This window comes from Quercus lobata, chromosome 10 (assembly GCF_001633185.2).
Source record: "Quercus lobata isolate SW786 chromosome 10, ValleyOak3.0 Primary Assembly, whole genome shotgun sequence".
Taxonomy (NCBI): domain Eukaryota; kingdom Viridiplantae; phylum Streptophyta; class Magnoliopsida; order Fagales; family Fagaceae; genus Quercus; species Quercus lobata.
The window spans coordinates 8,372,066-8,396,396 of record NC_044913.1 but is presented as its reverse complement, the minus strand read 5'-3'; the positions used below and the strand labels follow the sequence as shown (position 1 = coordinate 8,396,396).

General features: G+C 33.7%; 3 protein-coding genes across 4 annotated transcripts; all 3 read left to right on the top strand.

Annotated features, from left to right (window-relative positions):
- The first annotated feature begins 1,654 nt into the window (after window positions 1-1,654).
- On the top strand, window positions 1,655-10,184 carry LOC115963732 (tryptophan aminotransferase-related protein 2). 2 transcript variants are annotated; one of them, XM_031082868.1, is made up of 5 exons: window positions 1,655-3,220; window positions 5,595-5,898; window positions 8,207-8,487; window positions 9,233-9,537; window positions 9,872-10,184. In XM_031082868.1, the coding sequence occupies exons 1-5, from the start codon at window positions 2,979-2,981 to the stop codon at window positions 10,054-10,056; spliced, it is 1,317 nt and encodes a 438-aa protein (XP_030938728.1). In that variant the 5' UTR covers window positions 1,655-2,978; the 3' UTR covers window positions 10,057-10,184. The 2 variants fall into 2 exon arrangements, with proteins under 2 accessions (XP_030938728.1, XP_030938729.1); XM_031082869.1 differs by lacking the exon at window positions 1,655-3,220 and adding an exon at window positions 3,582-3,671.
- Window positions 10,185-16,580: 6,396 nt separating this feature from the next.
- LOC115964294 (protein FAR1-RELATED SEQUENCE 5-like) lies at window positions 16,581-18,895 on the top strand. Its single transcript, XM_031083633.1, has 3 exons — window positions 16,581-16,774; window positions 17,517-18,770; window positions 18,887-18,895. The coding sequence occupies exons 2-3, from the start codon at window positions 17,520-17,522 to the stop codon at window positions 18,893-18,895; spliced, it is 1,260 nt and encodes a 419-aa protein (XP_030939493.1). The 5' UTR covers window positions 16,581-16,774; window positions 17,517-17,519.
- LOC115964023 (protein FAR1-RELATED SEQUENCE 5-like) lies at window positions 18,823-20,491 on the top strand. The gene is made up of 3 exons (XM_031083308.1): window positions 18,823-19,754; window positions 19,937-20,049; window positions 20,162-20,491. The coding sequence occupies exons 1-2, from the start codon at window positions 18,945-18,947 to the stop codon at window positions 19,991-19,993; spliced, it is 867 nt and encodes a 288-aa protein (XP_030939168.1). The 5' UTR covers window positions 18,823-18,944; the 3' UTR covers window positions 19,994-20,049; window positions 20,162-20,491.
- The last annotated feature ends 3,840 nt before the right edge of the window (window positions 20,492-24,331 follow it).

Sequence of the window (24,331 nt, the reverse complement as noted above, 5' to 3'; positions counted from 1 at the left end):
TCTCGAGACAATCGTGTAATCATATTCATTAATTTTTACGGTTGGTACATTTGTAATTACTACAATTGGTATGTTGATAACGTTTGGGTGCATAAAATTATTTTCTTTTTTTAATTTTTATTTTATTATTATTATTATTATTTATATTTTGTTTAGGTAAAATAAGATAACAAATCTTCTTATTCATTGAGATAATTGTCTAAGCATATTCATGAAAAGAATAAATAGTTAAAAAATAAGATCAAGAACGGTCACTATTTCTTTAATTTAAACTCATCAATTTCATATTAACATTATTATAGAGTATTAGCCTTAGGGCTGTCCACGGGTCGGGCCGGGTCGGATTTGTGCCCAACCCGGACTCGACCCGCTCAGGTCGGGTGGGAGAGAATCAGACCCGCAACCGACCGCCGATCACCACGGGTCGAGTCGGATCGGATTCTGAAAAACGATCGGTCGATTCGGTTGAAACCGACGAACGGCGCAACGAGCGGAGGAGAACGAAACGTCGTCGGATCTAGTTGGAGGAGAACGAAACGTCACCGATCTGAGCTTAAACATCGCCGGATCTAAGCCAAAGTTACCGATCTGAGCTTACACGTCACCGATTCGAGCTTAAACGTCTCCGATCTGAGCGATTTTTTGAAAAATATTGCCGGATCTGAGCCAAAATCATCGGATCTAAGTAGACCTGAGAAAAATCGTCGCCGGATCTAAGCAAAAGATGGCTAATCGTCGTCGGATCTGAACGGAGGATGGTTCATCTGAAGTGGTGGTCGGGCGGGTCGGGTGGCTGCGGTTTTAGAGGAGAAAACCCGCCACTCGACCCGCCGGGATCGGGTTTAGAGGGTTGAGACCCGCCGCCGACCGCCAGAGTCGTCGGATCAGGTGGCGAGCGGGTCGGTCCGGGCGGGTTTCTCGGTTTGGTCGGGTAAACGGGTCACCTGGACACCCCTAATTAGCCTCATCACCTGCGCTTTGCGCTTGTCATGAGGCTTTTTTTTTTTTTTGGTCTAATGTCATAATTTCCTTTTTTATTTTTAATTTTGGATAAGTTTGTTTTATAGAAATGGATTAGTAGGAGAGTGTCCTATTTTGTAGGTATTTTAAGTGACACGCTTTTTGTGCTTGTCATGAGGCTTTTTTTATTTTATTTTTGGTCTAGTGTCATAATTTCCTTTTTTATTTTTAATTTTGGATAAATTTGTTTTATAGAAATAGATTAGTAGGAGAGTGTCCTATTATGTAGGCATTTACCAGATTATTCTCAAGTTTTTTCTTGGTTAAATCTAAATTTTAAGGATATTTTTGATTCATAAAAAAGTCTAGATAAAAAAAGAGATTCTTTTTATAAATAGGATATATAATATCTCATCTTACTAACCAAAAGTACGAGGGTAGAAACGAAAATAACCTATAAAAGGTGACAAATGTAATTAAAAGAAAAAGAGGGAGAGAGACGGAGAGAAGAAAAAAGAAAAGGAAAAAAAAAAGCAGCAAATGCAATTACATATTTACATTACAAGTTAATCAGAAAGATTTGCTCAAAAAAATAAAAATAAAAAATCAGAAAGTTTTTTTTTTTTTTTGAGGTAGCAAAAAGTTCAAAAATCAACCGCTGAATCTCTCTCACCAAACCCGTACGTCTCTCTCACACTATTCGCTATCTGAATCTCTCTCTTCTTTAATTCCCATCCAAAGCAAAACTCAAAATGCTCACAACTCAAAAAAGATAAGATTTATTATTCATCCAAAAACATAAAAAAAACTGATAAGATTTTAATAGAAACTTAAATTTAAGAGAGTTCTTGTTACTTATAACAAGCTTTTCTTAATAGTTTCCGATAGAACAAAGAGGAAAAAGCGAAAAGCAAAATTTATTGAGAAGAAAAGAAAAAAGAAAAGTAAACTGAACAATGCAGAGCAATACAAAGCATATAAGAGCAGCTTTTTCTTTCAAAACCCTTCCTTTTTCTCGTACCTCCCATAGTATAATAGAGTAGTATATAGTATATAATATAGTATATATTTTATATATATATATAATATATATAAATAAATATTTTGCTTGTACATAAATATAGAACAGTGAAATCAAGCCTAGTGGGAGTGTTTATTGTTTCGAGATCTCACACATCGGAAAACTGCGATTTTTACTTGTGATTTCTTGATTCCAGAGAGAAATCTCATGTTGTGAAGTCTTCCAAGGAGTGTGTTCGGTGTTCCATAATCCATAGTACCCTCTTGTTACATTTTAGTTTTTTACACTGTTTTTCACTTCTGGGTTTTCTTTCTTTTGGTCTTTCCTAGTAGAGCATGCAAATGTATTAGGATTTGGGATTTTGTTTTCTGTTTTTGTGTTTTGTGTTGTTTTCACTTTGTGATTGTTTCTGTGAATTTCATAGGAATTAACATGCTGGTTATTGATGTTCTTTCAACATGTTTTTGTTTTGTGCTTTTTTTTGCCAACTATTTCAATAACTTGAATGTTTCTATGAAAATCTTTACTGGGTAGCTGAGGGCAGAGTTTCAAAATTATAGAACATTGGGGGTTTGCATGCACAGAGGCTCTAGAAACCCTAGGAATCTGAGAGATTACCTGTCAGTTTTTCAGGGTTTCAGAGTCCAATTCCAAGTTCCCAAGTTTTAAAACCGCCTACTAACTTTCTGTTTCACAATTTTGTCTAGATTGGTTTTCATTTTCTGTTTCTTCAACTAGATCAGTCAAAAAAATATTAAAAAAAAAATTTCAATAACGCTCACCACCAACCATTGCATGCAATTACTTCCCTGCGGTCCATTTGTCAATTCAAATTTTTTGTTTCCATGTTCTGGGCTTCGCTATAAATATCAAGATCACTGTTTCACTTCCTTGCATTCACTGTTCAATACTCTGTTTTCTTACTCTGTTTCTGACTTTCTTTCTTCCAATACTCTATTTTACTACTCTATTTCACTACTCTGTTTCTTACTTTTCAATGGTACAAATTGCTAGTGTTTTCTCAATGAGGCACTTCTTCGTACTTTCTTTAGCTTTGAATGTGAGTTTCATCTTGAGGAGTGTGTTCGAGAGGGAACAGGGCCTTAATTGGTTGGGTTTTGAATCTGAGAAAGACCAAGTTACACAAAGGACTCGCTTGTCTGTGTCTTCTTCTCTTTCTTCCATTACTACTCTGGCTGAAGCTCAGGATAGCGGGGAGAGAATTATCAATCTCGATCAGTAAGTGCAACACCCTGTTTCTTTTTATTTTCAGTTTATACTTTATATATCTCAACTTGTGGAATACTTGCCCTGAACTCTCATTAACCTCCCTTGTAGTTCTTTGTTATCAATTACATCACAAAGTTAGCTCTTTTTTGTCTTTTTGTTCTTTTTTTTTTTTTTTTTTTCACTTAATGAAAAATTTGTAAGGAAACTATTTGATGATAGTTTTAGCAAGTGTTTGCTCACTCAAAGAGCCAGGAAGTGTTCAGCCAAAAAAAAAGAAGAAAAGAGCCAGAAAGTGGGCCAAAAAAAAATAAAATTCAGGGGCATAAGTGTAAATTCATACCAAATGAGCAGCTTTTAGAATGGGAAGTATTAGGTAAGCAATGAGAGCTGCACAAATCCTAGGGTCTCCTACTATGTCAGAAACCTGAAATGTTGTCAGTGATATTTCTCAATTGGTCAGGCAAGTAATTATTGTTTTTATTACAGTATTGTTATTGGCAACACTGCTAGCTCTGTGTAGTCCTAGTCCTGCTGGGATTCCAAAACGTGTGCTGCGTTAACTTACTTTTTACCAGTAGAGTATTAACTTCATTGCTAGACAAATACAGTTCCTTCTATTGGTTGAGATTTTCCATGGTGCATGTTAGATTTTGGCCTGGGAACTCAGGATCCTTTTGCAACCGAGGACTCTCGTTTTGTCATTTCTCTGTTCCAAAGTTGAAGGAAGGTGGGGGATGGTGGTGCTAGACTGCTAGTGTTACTATTTGCTAGATTCTAACATGCACCATAGGTGGTGCTCATTGACATTTGACCAACAGCATCATCATTATATTATGTACCTAAGTTTTTTTTTTTTTTTTGGGTGAAATGTTATGTACCTAAGTTGTGGACTTTAAATTGCACAAACACTGTTGGGGTGTCTTGTGTAAGAGGATTTTTATTAGTTTTCACTTGTTCTAATCCAAGTGTGACCTTTTTAAAACTTCTTTAACAAGTGCACAAAGTTACCTTTTAATTAGAGACATAATTGTGCATCTTTTTAGGGAATCGAGCCACTTTTAACTTGAATTCCATAATTTTATGACTTATTATTTCCCAGCAAGTGGGATTCTTTTGAAGCTTTTTTTAAGAAGTGCACAGTAACATCCATGAACAAAAACATAATATATATAAGATAGTTGGAGACCCCAATCTTTACATATCAAATTAAGCAGGCACAACTGCACAAGTCACTATAAGTCTGGCTTAGAAGTAGATAGATGACTGTGGGAGGCATGTGGCTTTGTACACACACTGCATGCAGACACCTTTAGGCCTTTGGTGTGATGTAAAGACTCAAACTTTAGTGCTGTTCCGTGCGATGTTTGAATCTCAGAACTTTTAGGCCGCCCAAGCTTTTAAGGCCCTCTGCTGGTCATATATAGTAAAAAAAGAAAAAGAAAAAAAAAAGGTGCGATTGTCTAGATCTACCACTTAGTGGGCCATATATCGTACATTTTTATTTTATTTTGAATGATATTTAACATAGGTTTATATTGTACTAATAATGTAAGGATTGTGTTAATGGGCGTGCCCGTAACAGCAGCCTTCTGTCTTCTTTTTTTTTGGTCATTCTTTTGTAGCTTTCAGGTTGTGAGGCCAGCTTCATAGAGAGAGAAAAAAAAAAAAATTAAAATAAGATGTGAGGCCAGTTTATGTCTTTTTCTTCTATTTATTTAATTTTTTTTATTAAGTAGAATCCACATTAGTCTAACCTTAACAAACACTGCACCGGGCTTGTTAACATTTGCCATAATGTAAATATTACCTTGTAGACATTTATAAGTTGTTTAGTTTATAAAGGAAATCTTACTTATTAGCACAATGAAAACTAAGATTTCTTAGGTAGAAATAATGTATTAACATCATATTGATCTTATGTTAGATGTGATAGATAGGGTCCCACATTGCTGCCATCCTCACACCTACTCCTAACAAGTAAATTCAGAACCCAATTGCTGTGTACAGTCTTTTTCACTTAGCAAGAACTAGAAGTGACATTTTTCACAAAATAATCTTGCCATTAAAATGTCTTTTCATTTTCGGCAGTTTCTATTGGGGAGGTGACTTTTCTCTTTCTTGTTTTTGTTTTCTTATGATTAGTAGGTAGGTAGTTCGCTTCTCTAACAAATTTATTGGTGCCATTGGACCATTTGAGATTTTTATGGTGGACTGTCTAGGCAGACCAATTGCAAAGAGTACTTATTGGATTTGTAAACTTGTTCTGAATTAATATTAATTTATTTCTAAAATGTACCATGATAATAATATAATAGTAACTATATATGATGGCCAACATACATTTGTCTTAAAAGATGTTAATTTTATAATGTTATTTCAACAGCGGTGATCCGACAATGTATGAAAAATATTGGCAACAAATGGGGGACAAAACCACAGTTGTGATCCCAGGGTGGCAGTACATGAGCTACTTTTCCGATATCAGCAACATTTGCTGGTTTTTGGAGCCTGAGTTTGCTAAGCAGGTGGTCAGGTTACACAAAGTTGTTGGTAATGCTGTCACAGATGGTCGTCACATTGTTGTTGGTACAGGTTCATCTCAGCTCTATCTAGCTGCTCTCTTTGCTCTCTCACCGAGTGATGCATCTGAACCAATAAGTGTGGTATCTCAAGCCCCTTACTATTCGGTAAGTGTCATATTCATATTAGGGAGCGGCATACATTAATCACTTATTCTAAGAAACTTTTTATGATAAACTAAAAAAATGTCAAAAAAGTTGGTCACTTTTCATTTTTCTATAAAAAATTTCATAAAATGATTTGTTAATGTATGTTCAAAGGGCATATGTTAGTAAAACATTATTAGTAAAACCCTAAGGGCATACGTTGTTAAACTATATTGTTACAGAATAAAAATCTAATCGTGAATTTTATTTTAGCTCATTTGAAAAAGTCTAGTCTTCAAATAAGAAATTTGAAGTTCGAACCACACTTACACCAAAAGTTGAATGGTGTCTTAGGCTAATGGTAAAAAGAAATCAACATGATAAAAATTCATCGTCCCATTTGTAGTGTCTTACTTTATACTCCACTAATTGCAATAAATAATGTATATGATATATATTTTTAATACCATAAACTTTCGGTACTTTATGAGAAAAAAATAAATAAAAGAACGTAAATGGTGGAACATACTCTTAAATATCAAAGTGTGGCATAAAGGATTTTCATTCATTACTATTCTTTGTTGGTTTAATATCTTAATTTAATCAACTTGAGTTTGATATTCTAGCAACTTGTTGTTATGATTGTTAAAGAATCTATTCAAAGAGAATGGTTAATACCAATGAACTTAAAGGTTTACTCCTGTGCTTTCATATATGGTTAATTTAATCACTTTGATCATGATCATGATTAATTTAATCACCTTTACAAGGTGGGCATGCTTATATTTCTTTTCACTAATGGCATTGTATTAGATTGTTGACCTTGTCCAACATAAATATAGTATCATGCAATTTGTTTCTGCAGCACTATCAAGATTTTTCAACTCTTAATTAATTTTCTAATACTCTACTTTGGCATCTCAATTATTTTCCCCGCACTTCGATTATGCTTTCCCTATCTTCTTTTCTTTCTTCCTCACGCTTGCGCTAATGCGCATTGACACATTTACCAAGCACAGCATTCAACAAATCCTCACAATGCACATGGGACCGCAAACTTGCATGTGCCAAACTTGATTGGATGAATATTATTAAAAATTTACCTTTCAAATGGTTATTCAAATACACCTTGTACTTTCAGATGTATAAGAACCGTTTAAAAGAAGGCATTCCTTAAATGTTCTTGAACTTGGAAAGTCAAATTACCCTTATTAAAAACAAGTCAACTATATTGCATAGCATGATAGCAAAATCTTTTTGGTTGAATGTGTTGTGTGATTGTGTCATATGCACTGTCTGCACACTACTTTTCTAGCAGCTTAGTATCGCAGGAAATTGCATTAGGAAAATGGTATTAATATCAATTTCTATGATGACTGTCATGATCCAGTCCACATACATAGAATTCAAAAGGACATGGTACAACAAGTCCGTATCTTTTTCACCTTTCTTTGTCCCCTAAGAAACACAGACCTCGCAGATTTTAGAGTAAACTGTAAGCCATAGTCTAATTAGACAGCTGTATCCTCACTGACCCTTATGACTTGGGATATTATGACACAGATACCTTATCTTCTTTGTACTAAGATGCCAACTGAGTAGTTAATATAACATATGGAGATACCACCTAACACAAAGACTTAAACCTATGAGTTTGAGCCCAATTGTGTTATATTAGCTACTCATTTTTGTTATTCTTATTCAATGTGAGACTTCATTTACATGTGTATTCTCAACAATTTCTCCCTTACTTGTGAGTTTTTGTCTTTCTATGCACCAAGAACAAGTTCTATTAGCTCTCATTTGCCTCTGACCTTTTTCCATTACCAAAATGTCATCCATGGGCCTTCCATATGCCATCAACGGGAACCATGTGTCAACCCCACATGCTCATCCATGGGTATCAGCTCATACATTCTTGCCCATTGGAACTGTGAGCTCTTTTGGCATTGGCAACACTCCTTTGTTGGGCACTTTTCCAGGATAGTTTGTGTGAGCTCTTTCGGCTTGCTTTGTTCTCTCTTGGGTAGGGATCCAAAATGCCTCGCCACTTTCACCACACACCACCCTGAACTTTGATACCATTTGTTCATAATAATTAGTTAATAACCAGTTTCATAAGGTCCTAGCTAATGTCAAAGCGGAGGAATTTTAAAAATTTGCCAAAGATATTAGATTTCTAGCTTGGTTTGGTATTCTGAATGCTGAAAAATCTACATTTGGTTGATTCTTCATTCTTTTAAAACAAAGAACTTATCTGTAACTGCCTATTAGAAAATAACATCTATAAGATGAATCAATTTATAATTGAGTTACAAATTACCTGCAGTCCTACCCGGCTATGACGGATTGCCTAAAGTCGGGCCTTTACAAATGGGCTGGTGAGGCACATAACTTCAGCAAAGAGGGGCCTTACATTGAACTAGTTACATCTCCTAACAACCCTGACGGGACTGCAAGGCATTCAGTGGTTAATAGAAATAAGGGCACATTGCTTCATGACCTCGCCTACTATTGGCCGCAATATACTCCTATTTCTTCCCCTGCAGACCATGAACTCATGTTGTTCACAGTCTCAAAGAGCACAGGCCATGCAGGAATGCGGATTGGGTAAGTTGATCATATCAAGATAATCATATTAATAGCTGTAGAATTGGTTTGTGCTAATTCTTTGTTCTGTAATGCAAGTCGTGTGTTGCATTGGTTTCATTTTTGTTAAATTACCGATTGTCCAAAAGTTTAGGCCGATAGGAAATGATAAATTTAATCATTAAGTGTGCCTTTGCTTGAGGATGTATGCGCATTTTGCGTCTTTTTTGGCTGGTCCCACGACACTGTTCATAAACCAGCAAACTTGTGAAAAACGCGTGAACAATGTTTTACCTTTTAAAAAATATTTGTTCTCAACAATAAGTTTTCAATAAGCGTGCGTTTGCCTGAGGATGTTTGCGCGTTTTGCATCTTTTTGGGCTAGTCCCACGACACTATTCATGAACCAGCCAACTTGTGAAAAACGCATGAATAGTGTTTTACTTTTTAAAAAATATTTGTTTTCAACAATAAGTTTTCAATTTTTAGCAAAATTAACGGTATTCAAACAGATCCTAAATCATATAATTCTAACATACCCTCTCACATGTGGGCTCAGACTTCCTTTTAATTGGTGAGGCCGAATATGTGGGATTTAAATAGAAAGTAGAGTAGAGGAGACTAAGATCGAACATAAGACCTTCTGCTTTAATATCATGTTAAATTACTAATTACCCAAAAGCTTAAACTATTGAGAATGATAACTTTAATCATTCAACCACATAAATTTAACAATTTCTAATGCCTTTGCTTTTAAATTTCCTAGTTGGGCTATTGTTAAGGACAAAGAGGTTGCAAAAAGAATGACTAAATTTGTTGAGCTCAACACCATAGGCGTGTCCAAGGATTCACAAATTCGAGCAGCTAAGGTTCTGAAAGCTGTCTCTGACACCTATGAAAATGTTGACGACTCAGAAGTAGGTGAAACCTTTTTCGACTTCAGCTACCACAATATGGCAGAGAGGTGGAAGTTGTTGAGAGAGGCAGTGGAGCACAGCGGAATGTTTAGTTTGCCTAAATTTCCGCCTGCATTTTGCACCTTTTTCAATCAAGTCTCTGAGCCTCGGCCTGGTAAGAGCATTCGCATCAGCTATTGCAAAAATTTCTATATATTTTAGCATAAGAATCTATTTTTTCAATTTTACACTCACTTTTCAAAACATTATATATTAGATTATCTATTTTATAGTATATTTCATTAAAATATTAATTTTTCTTGATTTTTTTAATTATTATTTTTTCTTCATATACAACAATTCATTCTCTTTCTTCATCTTCAGAATACATAAAAAAAAATAATATAAAAAATGCAAAATAAATAATGCCAGTATAAATATATATAGTTACCGTAATAAATTTGTAAATTTACATAATTTTACACTCATTTTTTCTATACCCTTTGCAGCTTTCGCATGGTTAAAATGTGAAAAAGATATAGAGGACTGCGAAACCTTCCTAAAAGGCCATAAAATTTTGACTAGAGGGGGAACACACTTTGGGGTTGGCCCTAAGTATGTGAGGATCAGCATGCTGGATAGGGACGAAAATTTCATTCGATTTGTAAAACGATTGTCCACAATCCGCGTTTAACCAGAGTTGATCCCTTGTTTCAAGTTTATGTAAGAGGAAGAAAAGGGTGATAGTGAGCAATATATGTAAATGTAGAAAAAGTCTTTTGTTGTTCTAATAATAATCATCTTTTGTTAATTCTCATGGTATGTTCTTCTACTTTAATTTGGCTTAAATTTCTTATCTCTCTCTCTCTCTCTCTCTCTCTCTCTCTATATATATATATATATTTATATTTGTTATTATATATATAAAAACTAAAGTGTAGCATTTATTGTTGTTACGCTTTTATTGAGCCATATTAGCTACTTATTTCCAACTCTCTCTCTCTCATATTTATAACTTTTTTTTTTCTTTTTATTAATCCCCAATTTATCGTTACACTACCTTGATATCACTTTTCTCTAACCATTTATTTTCCTTTATTTTTTTTATCTCTTCTTATTCTCATAATTTTACGATAAATCTACAATTCTCTTACGTTCTATGCATAGCTTTCCCAATTCCCACACAAAAAAAATTATTTCTCTCTATCTCTCAATTTTTTTTTCAATTTTTGGTGGATTTTTTATTCATTTATTTTTATTTATCTTACATCTCTATTTTAGGTGATTAACTTTTGTGTTCTTTAGAACTCTACTTTGGGTTGATGTAATTTAGTATTGTGTTTTTAAGTTATTATCTTTTTTCTTTTATTTGATTTTATAAATGTTATCCTATTGCATTATAAAGATAGTATATATGAATATAGTGTAATTTTAATACATAGCATAACTATGATAATTTAGTGTTTATTACTATATTTTTTAACTCTTTTTATTCTCATCTAATTTTCTATAAATTTGTAATTATCTCTCACATTTTCTCTTAAAAAAATGATTATTCTATCTCTCTCCCTCTTGATTTTATTTTTATTTTTTATTTATATATATTTCTTGCAACTCTACTATAGGTGGATGCAACATTGTGTGTGTGGGTTTTTTTTTAATAACTTTATTTTAGGTCAATATGTTTTGGTGTTGTGTTTTTGAGTTCCTCAACACAAGTAGTATCCCTCCCTCTTATAACTTTGATGTGATTTATGTTTGAGTTAATACTTAGCTTTTTCGGAATCGAAAATTTGAGTTTATAAACATAATATTGGCTATGCATTTAAATATGTCTATCAATTATTTGAGTATTAAAAAGTATTTTTTGTTATGAGTTCTGATTATCATGGTAATCCTCTTTAAACGAATTAATAATTTAAATAATTTATTTGAAACTTAAAAAATTATTAGTAGAGAAACAAATTGGAAAAACATAGCACACTATAACACAATTTCAAAGACAGGAAAATTTTTTGTAAACTTTGATTTAATTTTGTTAGGATTTTAGTGTGTTGGTATATTCCATGCCCAAATTACATATACATTTTCAGTTCTTAATTAATTAATTTTTTATTTTTTATTTTATATATCATGTACAATTATGTGTAAATTTGTATTGGTTTAAGAGGTCAAAATATTGAATGTGAAGCTGAAGTATGAAGAATCTCGGTCGAGTGAAATTACATGGGTTAGATGAGTTTTACCTATTTTGAAAAACAATCTTGCCTCTCTCTTGCCAGTTTCTTAGTTGAGCAAGATTGCTAGAACTTGAGAGAAATTTGTTATTCACCTTTCTACAATACTTATCTATAAACTTTTCTATATAACCCTCATAAATCATGAGATTCTACGCCCAATTCCTATATTGAGGAGTTAGGGAGAAAAATCACATTGTTCTCTCTACCTTCTCTCTCTCCAAATTTCCAAATTCCATAGAGAAGTTTAAAACTAAACACACATAGAATCCTTTAGAGTTCTTTGTTGTTGTTTGGTGTTGGTGAATCATTAGAGTAGTCTCAAAATTTGCAAAAGGCCTTGGTTGAAGAGTCAAGTTCTACTCCGGCTTAAAAAGCCATATGTCATTTTCATTAACTTTAAAAAAATATAAATAATAACGCTTTGTTTGTTTTGGCGATAATATTTTCTAGAAAATGAGTAATTTTTTAAAAAATATTTTCTATAAAACTGTCTCATTTTCCTATGTTTGGTAGAAACCTTAAATGAGTTAAAAAACACTTCTAACTTCCCTTATTTAATTTGTTGTTTTCCAAAAAATTTATTGGAAAACAATCTCTAAAGCCATACATAGTTTTCCTGTGACTTATTTTTTTTGATACTACTAAATACTGGAAAATATGGAAAACTATCTTTACACAAAGTTTTCTATAAAAAAAAAAAAAAAGGAGTGAAAGTTAACAGCTTTATTTATTTTCAGTTTATACTCATTTGAAATGGATTGAAGTGGAGCAAATGGACCGAATTGGACCAAAATGGACTAAATGAGCTAAAATGGACTGAAATGGAACAAATGGACCGAAGTGGACCGTAATAGACCGAATATGACCAAATTGGACCAAATTTGACCGAAGTGGGTGTTTATTGTCTCTATCTCTTGAAGTTGATGAAAATGACATATGGTTCTCTAAGTAGGAACGAAGCTAGATCCTTCAAATTTGGTGGAAGAAGTTTTTTTTTTTTTTTTTGGATGAGTATAAACTAAAAGCAAATAAATAGTGTTTTCACCCTAGCTGTTTGTATTACATGTATTTTCTATTATAAATTACATTTAGGTTCAAGAATATGTAAATTCATGGTAGTAAAAAGTGATGATCCTATCTTGATTGGTAAGTTACAATTATTTTAAGAATGTGTAAAGGTATAATGCATTATTGCATACATTAATATCTAGGTTGTAGCTTTTAGATTTTAATATACCATGGTGGATGAAAATAGAATGTTGGATTCACATTTGGATACATTGGGATGATCATGTTTTGTTGAACTAGTATTGCTAAATAAAAACTTTTTTTTTTTTTTTGGGAGAATGTGCTTGACAAAAACTTTGGATTGTGTTATTGAATATTGAATATATTATTTATGTTTTTGGGTATTTTATTTGTTTGTTTATATATTAAGTTTTAAATTATGTGTGGACGGGGCGAGGTGGGGATTAGGGAGGGCAGTTCTTTTGCAGGGCTAGGGTAGAGCACTCCTAATCTGACCTCGCCTTGTGCCATTCCCATCCCTAGTTCTAACTTGGCTTAAAGCCAAAAAAAGGTAAAATATATAATTAATAACAAAAGTATATGGCAAAAAATGCTATGACACAATTCTAAAAAAAGGTTTACGCGTGCAATAAAATGAAAGATATATATATATATATATATATATATATAGCACCACCTAATTCTTTGTTGGATTATATTATCTTTATATATTCTCCATATTTACAAAATTTGAAGATGATCAAAGATCAATAGTCAAGTCATCAATAAATTGTTTAAATTCAAGTTTTTGTAGTTTAAAATAATGTGTAAAAAATAAGTTTATGGATCAAATGGTAAATCACATCCGATTGGCATGAAAATTGGTATGCATGTTAGGAACATATAGAACATATAATTCACTGGTTGGATTTTCGAAATATGAATTCAATAATAAGTTATTGGGTAATATAACATTGCTTAGAATTACATCAAGTGTAACTTGAACTCAACCCCCCTCCCCCCCACACACACACACACATATATATATGTATGCATGTATGTATGTATGAATTAAATAACAAGTTATTGGATGGTATGATATTGTTTAGAGTTACATCAGGTGTAACTTGAATTCAACTTTTATATATATATATATATATATATGTGTGTGTGTGTGTGTAATAAAATGAAAGATATACATAGGATAGGGGCGAGTATGTGTTAGGTTGGGTTGGGTTTGGGGTACTTTCCAACCCAACCTGACCTCCTCAGGTTAATAAGTGCCAAACCCGTCCCACAAATTTTCACAACCATTTTTTTTTTCTTCTTTTGGGAACAACATTTGAAAACAGTAGTATTGTGATGTCAACAAACGGAGAGGGCTATAAAATCATATTCTAAATTTCACATTACACCCTTAAAATTGGGAGTAATTTTGATTTTGCCTCAAGTTTCAAAATTCCAATCCGCTTCTCTAATGCTAGATATCACTTGGATTTTCCCCCTTGGGTCCATATCCATTAATATCCTCAAATCCATCTCTAGCTTTTTGGTGGACTCCAAATTCACTTTCGTAGGGGTTGGGGTTACTAGAGATATAGCCAAGCTCAATCATGAGTATGAGCTAGACTGTAGCAATAGCATAGACTTTTGTAATCTGAAAAAGAGAAAGTGCGAGGAGTGGACGGTTCCATCGGCATATCTTGACAGAACTTATGCCTCTGACAGCATTGGTCACAAGCTTCTCATGGATGAAGAACAGGATCTTAATTTATACCAAGTGTTTTATTTTATACAGTGAGCTTTTTCATGCAATGGGTATCTGGGAATTTATTTGTGCCCCTGGGCAATTGGCATGAGCTACTTCCTCTGTTTGTCCTTACATTTTGAGTCTAAAGTCCTTTTTTTGGAGATCTTTTAAGTGTAAGATATGGCCTTAGATCGACCATTTCTCTGTTTAATTTGCTTCATATGTACCTTGGCCCTTCATTTTTCTCTACAAGACAACTTGCTTTATTTTACTTAAAAGCATGGTTTTGGTCAAGCTAATGTTTACGTTATTGCGCATACATTAGAATTTCCTCACATAAATGTTCTGCAATTGAGGATACAATACAAGTACATTAAATTTTTTTTTTTTTTTTTTGATGAAAAATTTATTTTCCTTTCAGTTGAAGATATTTCCCAGTTCCATTCTCAGCATCCAAAATGGAGTGAAGAAAAAAGAGAAATTCAAACTGACCAATTGTAGATTCTTGATAGCAGAACTGAACTTGGGGGGTTCTTCAACTACTAATATGAATTCCCTATCCATATACTAGCTAGAATATTGAGTTGCAATTGCAATAAGAGGAAAATTTCTATTAATGGTTAGACTAAAAGATTCAGTAATATCCAAATCCTCTGCTCTTGCACATCCAGGCAATGTCCAATTAAATTTGTGCATAAGACTTGTCAAAACAATCTCCATTGTAGTTATGGCAAAGGCCATTCCGGGGCAAACCCTCCTACCAGCTCCAAATGGAATCAGTTGGAAGTCATGTCCTCTAAAATCTATCGAAGAAGTCAAGAACCTTTCTGGCTTAAATTCCTCTGGTTCATCCCATGACACAGGTTCTCCTCCAATTGCCCATGCATTGATATAAACCTTTGTTCCAACCGCAATGTCATACCCTTGTATTTTCATATCTTGAATCGATTCTCGTACAAATAACATTGGATGTAGGCGAATAGTTTCTTTGATGACTGCCTTTAAGTAATGCATTTTATCCAAATCATCCTTTGTTATATCCTTTTTGCAGTTTCTTCAGTCTTTGGGTGCCTTAGCAGCTCTGACATTGTCCACTCTAAGGCTACGTACGTAGTATCAGTAGCAGCAGCAAATGCATCCTATAACATTTAAAAGAGGGTTAATATAGAAGAAATTTATCAATGTGTTTGTGCCAACAATTATTGAGCCAAGGCAGCATATCAATGTTCTAAAATTGACGCTTGGAGGAATTTTATACAATATAAGGCTGCAAATATAGTCGAATGTGGAGCATACTGATTGGCTGATATTAAATAAATATTTCAGTTATAATGGATAAAGCCAAACTATTGGATTGCTGTGAAATTAAAATACTAGCAAGAGTTTGGAGCCTATGAAATGAAGAATTAATGACACAAGAAATTAATGCATTTAGATAACAACATTGACCAACATTTGAATTTGTTATCCTTACTATAGCTAAGTCATAAATGAGATTGCTTGTGGTTGTGGTATTGAAGAATCAAGCTAGATCTCTCACCGATCGAGTTTGTATTGTGAAAAAGATTAATGCAAGTAGTCATAATTTCTAATGTAAATTTTCTTAATTGCTGTTACATTGCGTTTTTGAGAAAATTATCAACCCATCGAAACAAAAAAAGAAAAAAGAAAAAGAAAAAGTAAACAATAAGCATGAGAAAGAATGTGAAGTACATTGGCGCAAGGATGTTAATACCGTACCGGAGGCCGTACTGGTTTGGCCACTGGTACGATATATTTCGGATACCGGTCAATACTGGTGTACCGTTTCGGGTTTACCGCTATTTTTTATATTTATAAATATAAATATATATATATATATATATATGTATGTATGTATGTATGTGTCTGTGTGTATATATATATATTATAATAAATATAAAAGTTTACCATAAAACATTTTCTCAATTCAGAACTAATTATTCATGGTTTTAGACTTTAGTATCAATTAAAAGGGAAAAAAAAATAAAAAAATAAAATAGAAAGCTTAAAAGTTACCATTGCATACTAAGAAAACAAATAATACTAAGGGCAAAACTTAGATACAGTACCTTAGGTACAGTACATTAGGTACCCCTTTTAAAATTAAAACACCTGTCCACTTACTTAACAGTAACACCGCCGTTTTCTTCCCGTTTGTTTCTTTTCCTTCTTTTATTTTTCCCCTGTTCCAGAAGACATTCTGACTCTTGAACTCCCGCCAAACATCTTTGCTCCTACCATCCTCTCTTTCCCTCTTTGTTCTTCTCTTTCTCTCTTTCTTTCCTTCTCTCTCTCTCACTCAGATTAGATGAAATAGACGAATCAAGCTCTCTGAATTCTCTATCTCGCTCTGTTTTCACAGATTGGTTGGCTGGCACTAAGAAAATTCGTTGGTAAGAATTTGCTGAATCTCATTATAGGTTTTTGATTTTAGCTGTTGGGTTTGTGTTATTTTTAGGTTTTATAGAGTTTTTCTTTGTTGATTATGATCTGGGTATCAATTTTTGTTGTTGGGTTTGTGTTATTATTGCTTCGGTTTGTTTTGATTTGGGTTTTCAATTCTAGCTGCTAGGTTTGTGTTATTTTGAGGTTTGGTAGAGTTTTCCTTTTGCTATTTCTGATGAAGGTTTCAATTTTGGTTAATGGGTCTGTCTTAGTATTGCTTTGGTTAATTTTAATTTGGGGTTTCAATTCTAGTTTCTTGGTTTGTGTTATTTTGAGGTTTGAAAGAGTTTTCCAATGGCTGAGTTCACCTTGATGAAGCTGAGTTCTAATTTTTTTTTTCAATGTATGATGTTGTCTTTGGTGTCTGATTGATAGTTCAAATCAGAAATTGAAATTGGAAAGGCAAAAGATTCTTAGAACAGCAACCATACACTAATCTTAGAGAATTAAATACAAATATCTTGATTTGCATATTTTGGAAGTTGCTGGGTTGATATTAGCAAAACATTGCAAAACATAACATTGCTGGATTGATATACTATTGATTCTTTCTTCATGCATATACATTGCAAAACTTTTTTTTTTTTTTTTAACTTCTTTCAACAATTCCATCATATATTGTAGTAATTTTTTATATTTTCAGTGAACTTAGTTCATCAAAAGCAATAAATTATGTTTGTTAATTTACAGGTTATGGAGAAAGATGGGAAGAGCAACCTTGAAGAAGTTGTGTCTATTGATTCAGAGGAAGATACAACTCCAAAAATTGGAGAAAATGCAGACACTAAAGAAGATATAACTCCAAAAATTGGAATGGAGTTTGATTCAGAGGATGAGGCATATCTATATTATAATATATATGCTGGATATGTTGGATTCAGTATTCGAAGAGATTGGCTGAACAGAAGTAAGACAGATAAAACAACTATCATATCCCGCAAGTATTGTTGTTTTAAAGCTGGTTACAAGAAGGAAGTTGCATATGATGGAAAGAAATCTAGAATGGAATTAAGATGTGGTTGCGAAGCCCAAATGGTTATCAGTCGTCAAAAAAATGGTAAATATCGTATTACCCTTTTTGAAGCGAAACACAATCATGAAGTTGTAACTCCACGGAGTAAACATAAATTGCCATCACAAAGGAAGATATCAGCTGCCCAAGCAGCTGAAGCTGAATTAGCAAATCGCTCTGGGATTAGGCAAAAATTAGTTTTTGAGTTCATGAGTAAACAAGCTGGAGGTAGGGAAAATCTTGGTTTTACTCTTAAAGATATTAGTAATCATTTACAATCTAAACGGATGAGGGAAATGAAAGAGGGAGAAGCATTTACCCTTATTCATTATTTTGAGATGAGAAAGTCTGAAAATGCTTCATTTTTCTATGAGATACAGTTGGATGTTGATGATCAAATAACTAATATATTTTGGGCGGATCCTAAAATGGTTGTGGATTATGATTTATTTGGTGATGTAGTTTGTTTTGATACTACGTATCGAACCAATAAAAATCGTCGTCCATTGGCACCTATAATTGGAGTGAATCATCATAGACAAACTGTGGTCTTTGGTGCTGCATTGTTGTATGATGAAACAGCTGAAACTTTTTCATGGTTATTTCGAACCCTCTTAAAAGTGATGTGTGGAAAGAAGCCGGTTACAATTTTTACTGATCAAGATCCAGCAATGGCTAAAGCAATTGCAGAAGTGTTACCAGAATCTCATCATCGTTTATGCCGATGGCATATATATCAAAATGCTCTCAAAAAACTCAACAGTTATTTTCAGAGTTCAAATTCATTTGCTGCAGAATTTAAAAGTTGTATGTGTGATCATGAGTATGAGGATGATTTTTTTCAAGCATGGGAATCAATGTTAGATAAACATGGTCTTCAAGAAAATAGCTGGCTGAAATTCATTTTTGAAGTTAGAGAAAAATGGGCGATGGTATATGGTAGAAATCATTTTTGCACAAATATGACGACCACACAATTGAGTGAAAGCTTCAATAGTCGCTTGAGACATTATCTAAAGTCAACCAATAATGTGCTGGAATTTTTTAGTCATTTTGAAAGGTTACTTGAAGACTTACGCCACAATGAGTTGGATTCCAATTATGACATGAGCCAGCGTTTGCCAGTTTTGAGAGTGGAAGTGCTTTTGTTGAAGAACTCAAGGGATGTTTACACACCCAAAATCTTTAATTTCTTTCAAGAAGAGTATAAGAAGTCTTTGGACATGGTTGTTAATACATGCTATGATATTTCACCATTGTTTGAGTACAAGGTTTGCATGTATGGGTGTACTCGAGAACATAAGGTTATCTTCAATTCTACAGACCAAACAGTTGTTTGCAGCTGTAACAAATTTGAGTTTGCTGGGTTTTTATGTAGTCATGCATTAAAGGTGCTAGATATTCAAAATATAAAACTACTTCCTTCTCGATACATTTTGAAGCGGTGGACTAAGCAAGCGAGAGTTGGATGTGTACTAGATAGCTATGGTTGCATTGTGAAAGAAGATCCTAAGTTGGATATAACAAATCGGTACAAAGATTTGTGTCGTAATGCAGTTAACATTGCAAGTAAGGCTGCTGAAACTGAAGAAGCATCTGTGTTTTTAGCTAAGAAGATGGTTGAATTAAATCTTGATGTGGAAAGGATTTTGAAAAAAAAAAAAGATTTACCTTCCAATGAAATTGGGATGGATCCTTCTCATAATGAACATGTAGATGTTGCATCTGTCATATCAGCTTATAAAGCAACTGGGATTAAGAAAAAAATAGGCACATCTCGTGTTAAAGGTCGGCCTAAAAGTTTTATTGAAAAAGGATCAAGGAAAAGGAAACATGCTTGTGGAGAAACTCCTGTGACAAGTTCTACTGTCAACATCCCAGCTTCTTTATCTGTTAACTATACACAAGTAACACAGGTAATTTTCTTGCACATATATTCTGTTTTAGACATTTAAATGTTATTTTCATACTTGGAGGTGTCTTATATTTTGCTTTATTGAAGGAAAGAATCTAAGTGGTGCTTATTTCTTTTGGAAGTAACTCTTATTTTGTTTCCACTTAGTGCTTATTCTATTTCAATTTTACTTGAAAATGGTAGGCATCAAGCATTGCGTCTGATTATTCTGCAAGGGATGGTAGTGCTGGTATTCATTAGATTCCATGGATGTGTACTTAGTGTGGTGGTAGTATCTACAGCTTACCATTAACAAGGTATTTTGTGCATATATATATTTTTTAGTATAAATGAAAATTTCAAGAATTAGGCTATAGAGTATCTATTGATGTGATTAATAAATCATGAGTTTTTTTTTTTTTTTGGCAGACCATTGTGTTCTGTAGCATGGGCAAGGAGTTTAGCATGCAAGAAGTTTAGTGTGGCTTTGGATGAATCAATAATTTTTTGGCAAGAGCAAGGAGTTTAGTGTGGCAGATCACTGTGTTTTGTAGCATGGACAAGGAGTTTTCTTGGCAGACCACTGTGTTCTTTAGCATGTGATCAATAATTTGTTTACTAATTGCTACAAGTGACATTACTTTGTTTTGTTGTCGCGTATCAGTTTATTTACCAATGCGTGTTTTGGGTACTTTTATTGTTATAACTTATCAAGTGTAACTTCTTTAATATTGGATACTTTTTATGGTCCAAATTCACTATTGGCCTTTTGATTAATTGAACTATTTTTGCATTTATTTATTACAATCATCTCAAACTTGAACTATTTTTGCCCACACTTCAAGCACTACCATATTTTTCTTTATACACATTGTCGGGTCCTGCTACTGCATGCAGTGGGATATTGCTATTTTTTCCCTCTGCATTGGTTTCTCTGCACTGCGTAGCTGCTGGATTTCTGCACTGAATAGCTGCTGCCTGCAGTGTGTGGGCTGCTGTTTTGCTCAATGCAATTGCATCAATTTCACTCATTGATGCAATTGCCAAGCTTGCTTATGTATCTAGTGGTGAAAGTGGTAATAAATACATGTGATCATAATATTATAGATTACATCATTCATTTTTTTTGAGCTGATGTGGTTTATTGCAATTGAATGCTTTGAAACTGTTGCAATTTGCTAATGCATGGATTATCTTCTAAAGAACAGCTCTATCACTCGGCATTTGCCGGATAGATTTCCTTTTTGAGTCCTGCACCGCTACAATGCCTTTGAAGGTTCAACCTTGTTGAAAGGTTGGAGATTCATATGGGAAAAGTAAAAGAAGGGGGAAATTTTGTTATAGAAGATTGCTCTGTGATTGCCCATACTATTGGGGTAAAGAGAAAATATTAGACATTCCTGCCCAATTTGGGCAACAAACATCCTTTCCTTTTAACAAAAAATTTGTGCTCAGCATAAATAATAATATAGTAAATCATGCTGCCCAAAATAGCTCTTTGAATGGAACAACGGTAATGCATCTGATTGCTGAAGAAAATACTGATTGTGCAATATATGCCTTGCCTGCATGTGAGGTTGCATCCTCCATCTCTGTAGTACATCACACTTGTATAAATAAAATCTCAACACAGTCTCCTGCAGTCACTAAATCTGTTGGAAGCATTGAAAACTTTTGGGGATCTAATGTAGTTGTTTGTCGAATGCTTTTTGATTATTGCATGCAAGTGATGTGGAATGCTGTCTTTTATGATACTGTAGCAGAATATGCGTCTGCCTGGAGAAAGAGAAAACTTATGATCCAATATCTCCTTTTTTGTTCACTTTGTATTTTGGATGTCAGAAACCCAGCTTGGAAGTGTGTTTATGAACTAAATTAAAAAATGATATACTTCTCAGCTTAACAACATGTCCAACCAATACCAAACTAACAATATCATTTCACACCACAGAAAATTATTCTCATATACACAAATATGCACTTCCACACAAATGTACTGCATATCTATACACATAGCTCTTAGTTCCCACTATTATCTTTAAGTGTGGGCAAATGAAGGCTGGTGGACACTTTTTATAAAGGATTGAGACAACCTGTGGTGAACGTAGAGCCAAGACTCACAATAAATTCAAATGAAATGGCGTAAATGCCCCACTTATAACTCAAAAAAAAAAAAAAAAAAAGAACTTAGCAGCAGTAACCAACAATTGATTAAGCCAATGAATAACTGAACAAGATAAAAGTTCAAAAAATTAGCAACCCATTTCACAGAGGAAGCAAAGAAAAATCAGTTCCATTCAGCATTGATGTCTAAACAAACAAACAAAAAAGACTAAGCAAACCCGAACACTTCCTTCATTAAAACCATAGACTTCATATACACAGACCTAAACTTTTTCAAAAAAACAAACACCACTTATTTTTATCTAATTTCTACAAACTCAAGCAACAGTCCTCTTGGCTCTCTTAGCAGCAGGAGACTTAATCAATTTGGGTTGTTTAGGCTAAGTAGGAGTCAATTTCTTCGTCTTCTTAGGCCCAACTTTCTTCGTGACCTTCTTCGTAGCCTTTTTAGCAGCATCAGGTTTCTTCACAGCCTTGGTTATTATAGTTGTACCTTCTCCTCTTTAGCCATTTCAGATAGCTTACACGAAGCCTTGATTTTGATAAGCTTTCCTCTTACAGCAGAGTTCTTCAATTGGAGGCCCAAAATCTTCTTGCAATTCAGAGGAAGCACATCCTTGTGCTTCTCTTCCATGTACTTTGCTATAGCATATGGACTCGACCCACTTCTTTCATTCAAAGCCAACAGAGCTTCCTTGATCATCTGCATAATCCCATAAAAAATTCAAAATCATAATGTTTTGTTAAAATGAAGTAAACAGTGTTTTATTAAATTGTGAACTCACAATACAAATATCACATGGCATATTGCAATAGAGAATTCACTAAAGTAAAAAACAGAATTCACTTTATGTCTCAAGACGTAAACTTACCAACCAATGCCGCACCACATTTAAAAATCAAGCTACAATGTTAATGACCAGTCACCACAGCAGTCTTAGAAGATATGGCAAATAAACCAAAAGAATTCACTAGCCATGCAATACATCTCCGGGTATTGCTAAAATATCAACCCAGCAACTTCCAAAATATGCAAATCAAGATATTTGTATTTAATTCTCTAAGATTAGTGTATGATTGCTGTTCTAAGAATCTTTTGCCTTTCCAATTTCAAATTTCTGATTTGAACTATCAATGAAACACTAAAGACAAACATCAGACATTAAAAAAATAAATTAGAACTCAGCTTCATCAAGGTGAACTCAGCCATTGGAAACCTCTTCCAAACCTCAAAATAACAAAAACCCAACAACTAGAATTGAAACCCAAATTAAAATTAACCAAAGCAATACTAAGACAGACCCATTAACCAAAATTGAAATCTTCATCAGAAATAGCCAAAGAAAAACTCTTCTAAACCTCAAAATAACACAAACTCAGCAACTATAATTGAAAACCCAAATCAAAATTAACCAAAGCAATACTAAGACAGACCCATTAACCAAAATTGAAACCTTTATTAGAAATAGCAAAAGGAAAACTCTACCAAACCTCAAAATAACACAAACCTAGCAGCTAGAATTGAAAACCCAAATCAAAACAAACCAAAGCAGTAATAACACAAACCCAATAACAAAAATTGATACCCAAATCATAACCAACAAAGAAAAACTCTATAAAACCTCAAAATAACACAAACCCAACAACTAGAATTGAAAACCTATAATGAGATTCAGCAAATACATACCAACGAATTTTCTTAGTGCCAGCCAACCAATCTACAAAAACAGAGCAAGATAGAGAATTCAGAGAGCTAGATTCGTCCATTTCATCCAATTTAAGCAAGAGAGAAGGGATTAGAGAGAGAAAGAGAAGAAAACAGTTTTGGGGTTTTGGGGTTTTCTCGTGGGAAGGCTTAGTCTGGAACAGGGGAAAAATAAAAGAAGGAAAAGAAATAAACGGGAAGAAAACGGCAGTGTTACTGTTAAGTAAGTGGACAGGTGTTTTAATTTTAAAAGGGGTACCTAAGGTACTGTACCTAAGGTACTGTATCTAAGTTTTGCCCTAATACTAATAAGTTAATACAAATAAGTTATCATTCTGTCCTAACAAAAATTCAAAAATTACAAAACTTAAAAAAAAAAAAAAAAAAAAAACTTTTTTCTGTACCGGTCGGTATTGCCCAAAATTGGCCGGTACGGCCGGTATTTTTTCCGGTACGAAACAGGGGGTCAAGTGTACCGGATTGCTGGCCGGTACGGTATATTCCGGCCGGTACGGTACGGAATTGATAACCTTGCATTGGCGGCCTAGACCAAAACAAACCCCTTTGCATGCACTTCTCAATCAATTTTGAGCGGAACCTTTAATTTCCTATATTAATTATCTTGGAATAAATTTGTGGATAGGCACTTCTTAAAATGACAAGTTGCGATTGGTAGACAATATAAATGTTGTCAATTGTATGCTCATGGGAAAGAGTAACTAAACTATTATCCACCAATTACAATATGCCACATCGACAAATTGTAAAAT

Coding starts and splice junctions, on each gene's coding strand:
- LOC115963732 (XM_031082868.1), top strand. CDS start 2,979: ATGGTACAAATTGCTAGTGTTTTCTCAATGAGGCACTTCTTCGTACTT. Junction 3,221..5,594: donor AGAATTATCAATCTCGATCA/GTAAGTGCAACA, acceptor TTATTTCAACAG/CGGTGATCCGACAATGTATG. Junction 5,899..8,206: donor CTCAAGCCCCTTACTATTCG/GTAAGTGTCATA, acceptor AATTACCTGCAG/TCCTACCCGGCTATGACGGA.
- LOC115964294 (XM_031083633.1), top strand. CDS start 17,520: ATGGAGAAAGATGGGAAGAGCAACCTTGAAGAAGTTGTGTCTATTGAT.
- LOC115964023 (XM_031083308.1), top strand. CDS start 18,945: ATGAGCCAGCGTTTGCCAGTTTTGAGAGTGGAAGTGCTTTTGTTGAAG. Junction 19,755..19,936: donor ACTATACACAAGTAACACAG/GTAATTTTCTTG, acceptor TGAAAATGGTAG/GCATCAAGCATTGCGTCTGA.